We start from the raw sequence: 9,057 nt of genomic DNA on the forward strand, positions 1-9,057 counted from the left end.
TGTAATCGAAGCATTTAAAACATAGCAATTCATTTGGAGGTTTTTCTAAGTATCTTGGTTCACTAAACAGCTTGCTTTCTCTAAATCTTCCAAGGAAGAGATATTGCCAAAACCCATCTTGCAAACTTTCTAAGATATTACCAAATCCCGTTTAACAAATTTTTTAAATTTAAGTAACTTGCCACTGAGTATATCTCAATAAAGTATGTTCGTTAAAGCCAAATATTATTCAAAATCCATCAGTTTGAGTAATTATCTTGTGCCATTTCAAACCATCAAATAAACAAACTTGGAATCAAAATAAACAATCTTGATTTTTTTAGGGAATCAAAATGGATTTCCAGTACATAATATGATTTCTCAGCATTCAACCAACCAGCAATATTTTTAGGACATTTCTCCCACCTTTGTTTTGTCAATTTACAGGAGAGTTATTTTCATGTTTCCTATCCCACGAGCGGAACATGAGTAAGATTTTAGGATGTTGGTATATGACCACAAGCGGAACATGAGCAAGATTTTAGGATGTTGGTATATGACCATAATCTTGAAGAGTGAAATAAAATTCATCTATTTCCGAAGTGCAAAAAAGAAGAAAGGAAGTCATCTTGAACCTAATTTGAGGAAATCCTCAACGTGCATCTTGTCTTTTTCACTGTGGTTCACAGCCACTAAGTGGCCGCTACATCACAACATCCCTGGGCAATAATCCAGGCATCCCTGGGCAATAATCCAGGCAGATCCACCCGAAGGGATCTACCTGCTAGTCTAATATGTCAGGGCTAACCCCAAGGACGTCGAGGAGATTTGACTCCAGCCTCCCAATTGGCAAGTTACTTAGCAACAAAAACTTGACCAACTGAGCTATCCCTTGAAGCTAATATACATCTTCTCTTAATTGCATTTCAATGCAATTTAATATCCACATGGATCATTCATTGCTTTGCACTTATCCCGAAAGAGAATATATGAAGATACCATTGTTCTTTAGGTATAGAAAACAGATCATACTCTTAATCACAGTAAAACAATTAATATATTTCATAATCATCACTCATAAATATCGCAAACATTTTGAAGAATCTGTTAAATCAACGAAAGTTGGGGGCTCAAGTGGGGTGCTCCCTTGGGCACATGAATTCTATGGAAAAAACCTTCATCTACCTATAGCATGGAAATTCCTCCTAATTTCCTTATGCTTTAGTGTATGATGATCCTGTTCAACAAGAGCAAACATCAATTCGTAGGTTGTCGGCAAGGTCATTGGTGTAATAGAACTATCATTACATCTTATGATGAGTTTGGCATCAATCTCCTTAAAAGTCTGAGGACTTTTGACTCCTCTTGTGCACCTTCATCCATAGCCACATAATTCTTGTCCTCGTCATATATATGACACTTTGTCATTATTGTCTTCATTAATCGCCAATTCCAGTGGGCCTCATTAAGATACTGGTCATACATACCACCCAAAGAAAACCCATTAATGAAGAAAATAAAATGAATCTAAGGATCTGTCCGCCACACATTACCTTTCTAAAAGCCATACAAGTCAAAAAGAATGCCGGATGAGATATAGTGTACATTTTTAATTTTAATTTGAAAAAATGTATACCTTGCCCCAGTTTTGGCGGAGGGAATCCTGAGCTAACTGTAGATTATAGCTTGGAATTCTTTGAGAAATATGATGGGGAATATGAACATTAATGTCATGGCACAACAATTCAATCCTGCAAAATAAATATATGAGTGATCTGCAAAGGCCTCATTATCCTGACACACACAAAATAATAAGATGAAGAAAAACAAATTGAATGAAAATAGAAAAAGGATGAATTAGTAAAATTGAGCATCACCAATGTGGATAACTGCAATGAACTGTTCCACCTAATTGAGCTTGTGTAGCATTCCAGTGTTTGGGATGTTTGAAAGGTATATGAGGTGCTGTATGATGGACCATAGTAAAAGTACTCATCTGCACAATTTCATGTCAGAAAAAGGCACACAAAGAATGCCACAAGCTTTAATGAATCCTTGTACAATTTCAGAAGCAGTAAATTAAATAAACTACATAACCAGTAGAAAATCATAGGACGAACATGCCCATTTGAATAGAGTTGATGACAAATATCAGAGAAGAGAATTTTACCCAAAAGTGATATCCAAGCCATGGCATGAGCCAAAACTTGAACCAGCCTATAACTCCTGTCTTGTATATTATCAGTGGCCATCCAATAGCCATGAATGCAAAGACCCAAGTCAAACTTATAAGAACTTTCTTTCTTTCAGATGCTCTAAATTTGTTCAAATCAAAGTGGCAATTCAACCTGTCATAAAGCAGAAAATGTGTGTGGGTATAATAGAGTATGATACAGACAAAAGCTGTTACGAGATTGGATTCATCGTTTTTCATGCTTCCTAGGTGAAGCTCTCAGCATAACAAAGGAAAAACAAATAGAAAACGTCATCTACATTCATTTAATCTTATTTGTCAAAGATCATCTTGAATTAAATGGTACATCATGCCCTATCGTACTGTAATATGGACATCCGAGACCATTAAGATAGTCCTTTAATATAGATGCATACCAGTGACCAACTGATAACCATGGACGTAATGGACCAAATCCAGCATCAAACAATGGCCTCAAAGACAGCGGTAAACAGTCATAATTTTCCCTTAGCAGTGGGTGCCATGCAGTGTCTTCACCTAGCCTAGGCACAAAAGAGTCACAACTTATGTCAAGGTGCAAAGAAATTAGTCACAGATCATATCAATATCCAAATATTAGTAACTGTTCTTGTCAAGGTGCCATTACTGGACTATAAGTGTAAAATTAGTGACGCTGTCAAGGAGGAACCTTCACTTCTCATCTTTTTCTAGGTGGATTGCAGGAAATCTCTCTCACACACATATAGAGCCAGCCTCCAGGTCGGCATGCATGGAATAATTCACAAACACCAAATATTTATTTTCGTTTGAGTATGCTAGATACATATTTGTCCATAAGTTGAGGCTTGGCAGATATGTTCTTCACTTAGGTTTTTGTTATTTAATAACTGTTTATGCCAAACCATTCTACAGGCTGAACTGGTAGCAACTATTTATCCAATGGCTAATATTGTAGAAAAAATAATAAACTCAAGTAAGAATTCCTCTCTCACATAATTGCATCAGGTCCATTTAATCTCAGATGAGTTATCATATAGACTGTAACTTTTTATGGAATGTAGGCTAAATACAAACAACTAAAAGGACTCATCATTGTCTAGAAAAATCCAAAGTAGATCCTCTCCAGGCATACTAGCAGATTCGATAATAATTTGCTTCCTTACATGCAAATGAGAAAGAAATGAAACTATTTGTTATGAATTATAGTCAGCATTTTAACCAAATTAAACAAATACCATTTGCTTCACTAATTTCCCTCTGTTCAAACTTCACACAGACAGAGAGAGAGAGAGAGAGAGAGAACATGTTTGTCTTGGCATGATGTCTGTCATGCTTGATTCGCCATGGTTCATATGGATAGATTAGAGGTAAGAAGGCCAGCGTCCCAACAATATCCTCTATCATCTTGTTTTTTGAAAAGCACTTGTGTGCACAATCATGTCCTATCACAAAGAACTACAAACAAAAACAATTAGCAGAAGAATACAAACAAAAAAGGCATGATGACAAAATTCCCAAATTGTACAACTCCTCTTTTCAAAAATTAACATGCTCACTGTCATGAAAGCATCGTTTGATATATAAAAATAAACTGACCCCGGTGATTGCAGTTCCAGTCCATGCCCAAGCAAGAGGGAGGAGGTACCAAGGTGCTCTTGATATGATATAAATCCCTAGCGAATAAGCAGTAACTGATGTAACTACAGTTCTCCAAGCCTTAAAATAGTTAATCTCAAATGCCTGTCCAGGTATTACAAAGCAGAATTAGGTGACCTTAAAATACACCACAACTTGCACGTCTAGAGGATTTGTAATTACATGTCAAAACAACTGAGACAACGAGATACCTCCTGAGGTAGTGTATCAATGACATGCTTCAATGTCACATTATCAGGAACAGGCTCCCCAATTTGGGTAAATCCATAATCTTCAGCAAGGTGCATTCTTTCCTCTTTGTCATTAACTGGAGGTGGAGGAATAGGAACAGCCACAGCTGAGATGAATCTCAATGCCTTCTTCCTTAACCCACATAGTTGGGTTGGTGTTCTCTGTTCAGGTTACCAACAAAGTAACGTTTATGGCATTTAAAGAATAGCAAGCATCAGCGAAAATTCAAATACTGGGAACAGCGGAGACAGAGAAGTACTTCGTTATTGATTGAATGACTCAAATGCCTTCCTGAAATGATACCTGTAAATCAGCTCTCTTTTATTAACACATCAATATCACAAAAAGTGGGCAATTAGTGCAAAACAAAACAAGAGGAAATTGAATACATGGGCAAAACCCCACATAAGGTATTGCATGTTTAGTTTTTAATCTAGTCCAGTGGGTTAACTCAAGTGGTTGAGTGCTGTGCATTACAAGCAGGAGGTCATGGGGTCAAGTCCCCGGGATGGCTACCTCTGTGTATATTATTGGGCCTCATTCAATGTCCGGGCTAGGTTAGGTTGCCAAAAATTGCAACTGGCCAGTTCACCCCGTTTACCATCCTCAAAATCAGAAGTGACCAGAGAGTTTCCTTGGGATGTGCATTCACTGGAGAAAATTAAAATTATATTAAAACTAAATTACAAAAATTGCAACCGGCCAGTTCACCCCGGCTACCATCCTTGAAATCAGAAGTGACCAGAGAGTTTCCCTGGGATGTGCATTCACTGTAGAAAATTAAAATTAGCTTAAAACTAAATTAAATATTCCCTGCACATAAATTTCAGATTTGGTTATGCTGTTAAAATTAAATTCTGGGTATAAAAGTTATTGGCACTCTAAATCAATTTGCTGGGCTTAGAAAATCTAACATCACACCTCAACTCAACAGATAAGCCAGAAATAAATCAGATCAGCAACCTATCACAAAGGCATATTGCTTCTCTCAGGGACAAACAACACTCCAATCACTGGAGCAGTTAGGGAATCACAACCTAAAACCTCTCAAAGGACTGGAATGCTTCAACCATTGAAGCTCTTGGGCATCATAACCACTGAAATCTTCCAACAGCTCCCACTCACAGGCAGCACCCTTCTCCATGCACTGATTCCTAAAAGATTTCAGATCTGCAGCTGTGATACCATGTTAAATTTCAAATTCATGGTAAACAGACCACTCCTACAAACCCGAGGTAGTTTAAGGAATGAAAGCATCTCAAAATTGCAAGTAAGAATGCTAGTTCTACAAATACATGGATAATTGAAAAATATGAACAGCGAGAACTAAGATTCTGTAGCACTCAATCAAATATGTTTTCTCTATCAACTGGAGAAGAAATTTGTACAATGCAATCAGTCCAAAACCCTCATGGCGCATGTATCAAAACAATGAAGACCTCGTCTTTCTGTTATAGAATAAGAAAGCTAAGAATTACAACTTACAAGGCAACACCCTAACCCTAGGTGCATAGAATAGAGTGTCGTTCTTGCATGAATGCACGTGCTGGACTCCTAGATGACTGTGCCTAGACTGGAATAGAACAAAACTTCATGCAGAGAGCCCCCTCCTAATCGTGGGATCTGTGAGGCCTTAGTCTAAGAATGAAATCACTCCTTAACTCAGGGACGCTTTAGCTAAAACTGGAAAAACAAACTGAAAATACAAAAGGCACTTTGTAATTCTAAATTAACAGCTAAACTGGAAATAACCTAAGGTTGGCACATGCATGCATGCACCCTCTAACTCTGTCCATAACTGCACCTCCATATCCTCATAAAAGCACCTCTCTGCTGTGGCTGTGCCCTCATCAACAAAAGTTTCTCTGTTGTGCACAGAAACCAAGGACAATGGATCTGCCATTGTGCCTCTGTTAAAAGTGAACACAGACTGAGCAACACAAGAAAACACTAACATTGCCCAACATTGCTTTAGGCATTGATCTCTCTAACAAGCCTTGCCAGCTAAGTCACCTGACACGAGGATTCGGGACACGTAGGATTCGGGATTCGTGGTGTCGGATTCGGGAAATGCTGACCCCGGAACAAGACACGGTTAGGACACGTTATATATTATTTTATTAAAATATATATATATATATATATATATATTAAAATATATATATATATATATATATATATATATATCTTAAAAATTAGTTATTAGCATATTTCTTACACAAATTTTAATTAATGATACAAATTTATTGATTTCAAACATAGATCTTCATCTATAGCTATTAGCATGCATAGTACATACAAAATTCAAATAAATGTCAGTGGTACTGGTCACATAAATGAGTTACTAATGAAATTTCCCTGTGCCAAGTGTGCCAAATAATTAGAAAATTTTCAGTACTTTCTGAGCTGTACTGGAGCACTTTGAAACAAACAGTGAAAATTATAATAAGGTTATGCCACTGTCATATTAGATTTATGCACATTGCAGATGTGAGGGGTTTTTATGTTGATTTAAGTTTGATTTTCTCACTGTTATGAAACTAATAGGACAGCTGTAGCAAAATGATGAAGTAGGAAACATTAGGAGATCAAACCCTGGAGGCTCAACCACTAGAAGTCTAGAACCCACTTGCACGAGAACCTAACTTCAATGCTTCTGCAAACCCACCAGGGATCAGCTCAAGAAACAAACATTTGCTGAAGCCTGACAGTGACTGATATGAAAGAAAAGGAAGAAGATAAAGCAAAACAGTCATTGCCAGAGAGCTTTTGCACAACTCCCAGTCTCAGAGTCATTGATGTATATCAGTATTAGCTTCCAATTTGGAAACAGTGGTCTTGTTGGTCTATACAGAAGCAGTGAATGTGAATGAAAACAGCGAACTTAAACCCCTAAAAACGAATCCGAAACCAAAAATCGTTCCAAAAATCGTGACACGTTCCAAATTTTTCTGACACGCTCATGACACGACGTACCCGGATATGACACGACGAGTCATGGAAATATGACACGTGTCAGGACAGAATCGTGTCCGATTCGTCCGATTCGGGATTCGTCCAGGGGTTAGGACGAATCCGGTTTCATAGCTTGCCAGGCATTCCCTAAAACTTTATCTATCAAGATTTAACCATCTACATTATGTTCCCGTGGATCTAAGTATTTGATGAGTGATTTTGCTGCAGGAGAGAAGAGGCTTTCTCTTAGCAGAGTTGGCAATTGTGTTGTGTCCTTGATGTTGAGGGCATTAAGGGCTACTATCTTCTGAATTCAGCCAAATTTCCTCTATGTTTCTTATGTTTTAGATTCAATTTGAAAACTGTTGGGGAAAATTGCAGGAAAAAAGTGGCAAACAATAGCTTCCTATGGTCTTATATCGCATCCTATGCATTCATGCTTTATTTTTGAAGCCTAAAATAAGCTTGAACAAATTCTTTTATCGTGGTTGCAGAATTAGTTTATGGAATTTTTCAGCTGCAAAGATTAGAACTCAACTTTATGTGTCACTTACAAATTTTCAACCAGCATGATTTATTAACTAACAATCCAGCTAATAGCAGTCTCAATGACTAGGTGCAGTCTTAAATCAACACTTCCCACCAGTATTGCAACTTGCACAACAAATCTACCTCTCATGTTGAAGTCTTCGGCAATATATTTAAGGGTATTTGACCATATTCGCTATATTTGTCGATGTGCAGCTAAATATTTTGACTACATTTCACCGCCAAAATGACCAATAACATGTATTTTGACAGTTAAATTCCAACATTGTTTCCCATACTAATTCCAACACTACTACCCACACGGGAAAGATAGATCCATAAAGTAACTTAAAATAGAGATGAGAAGTTGATGTGGACAGTAAAAGCCTATTACTCTACCTCTCATTGCTTTGTAGAGAGGGCAGCGTGATGTATGTGCCAAGTTTTCTATGATATTTGAAAGTACTTATGCATCCTTGGTTATATTATGAGCATGTTCTCATCTTTGATTTCAGCAACATTATTTAATTTATGGATGTCTACACATAAGCTTTCATGCATGTGATTCATAAAAAGCGATAGACCAAACGCTTACCTTTAGCACATATAGTCGTGACGGAAGCGTGGATGAAGTTGAGGCCAGAAGTATCATCCTGAAAACGTACACAACTTCATCTCACAAAAAGCTACATTTCAACATTATTAAGTTAAAAAAATGACTGAAAATGTAAACACAAAGAATCAAACTGCATTTACCCTAATTGGAAAACAAGTTTTCCTGGGAGGAGCTTCGAGGCAGCATCTCAAATTACACAATGGAGCTGCCATCCCACGGGATTGCACCTGACAAAGTCCAATATCAACAAATGCAGCATACCGTTAAGCTTCAACAGATTACGTAATACAAGTGGACATACAAAAGAGCCAGCAAAAAAAATTCAAAACTGAGTGCGACCCAATAGCCTTTACACCATCCAGATATATTGGCAAGCAGAAAGAAAAATTGAACAAACAAAAAAACCAAAATCTGTGAATATGCATTTCATGTCCAAGTTCACAAAAAGATATTGAATGGGAAGAAAAAATGCAGGGCACCTGATGTTAAGGGGACCAGGTGAAAAGAGCTCAAAATCATTGAAGTTGTGAATGCGCTAAACCCAAGTCCAAATAGCAAAATGCGAGCTTTCGCATCCTCCCAAATTGGATGCTTGCAAGTATAGCTCATCCATAAATTGTGTGGCGTGCAAAGGGTTTAGCCAAATGGATGATTCTATGGATTCATCCTAGGGTGGAAAATGCGAGGCGTTTCCGTGAATTATAAACACTGTTAGATCAAAATAGCTGAGCTATGGTTAGTTATTTTCGAGTGGCAGGCATTTCACATGTATTTGAATGTATAAATTCTTTCTATTTGAGGAAAAAGGTGGAAATCGGATTTTTTGAAAATTCATCTTGGGAATGCGCTCCCATACACTCAGCTAAAGTTATCAAACGGCAAAAAAACTGCGGGAAAG

General features: G+C 37.4%; 1 protein-coding gene across 2 annotated transcripts; it reads right to left on the bottom strand.

The window, feature by feature from the left end:
* Window positions 1-1,017: 1,017 nt before the first annotated feature.
* LOC149228668 (omega-6 fatty acid desaturase, chloroplastic-like) lies at window positions 1,018-8,807 on the bottom strand. 2 transcript variants are annotated; one of them, XM_089378321.1, is made up of 12 exons: window positions 8,639-8,807; window positions 8,300-8,386; window positions 8,139-8,196; window positions 4,320-4,363; window positions 4,021-4,221; window positions 3,770-3,913; window positions 3,477-3,628; window positions 2,590-2,715; window positions 2,150-2,327; window positions 1,857-1,975; window positions 1,616-1,730; window positions 1,018-1,452 (listed from the first exon to the last, which is right to left on the bottom strand). In XM_089378321.1, exons 2-12 carry the CDS (start codon window positions 8,369-8,371, stop codon window positions 1,291-1,293), a joined length of 1,371 nt encoding a protein of 456 aa, XP_089234447.1. In that variant the 5' UTR covers window positions 8,372-8,386; window positions 8,639-8,807; the 3' UTR covers window positions 1,018-1,290. The 2 variants fall into 2 exon arrangements, with proteins under 2 accessions (XP_089234447.1, XP_089234448.1); XM_089378322.1 differs by lacking the exon at window positions 4,320-4,363 and having other exon boundaries at window positions 8,639-8,710.
* Window positions 8,808-9,057: the final 250 nt, after the last annotated feature.

The sequence above is a fragment of the Pinus tabuliformis genome, chromosome J (genome assembly GCF_031772625.1).
Source record: "Pinus tabuliformis cultivar Carrire ecotype Pingquan chromosome J, CPIR1, whole genome shotgun sequence".
Taxonomy (NCBI): domain Eukaryota; kingdom Viridiplantae; phylum Streptophyta; class Pinopsida; order Pinales; family Pinaceae; genus Pinus; species Pinus tabuliformis.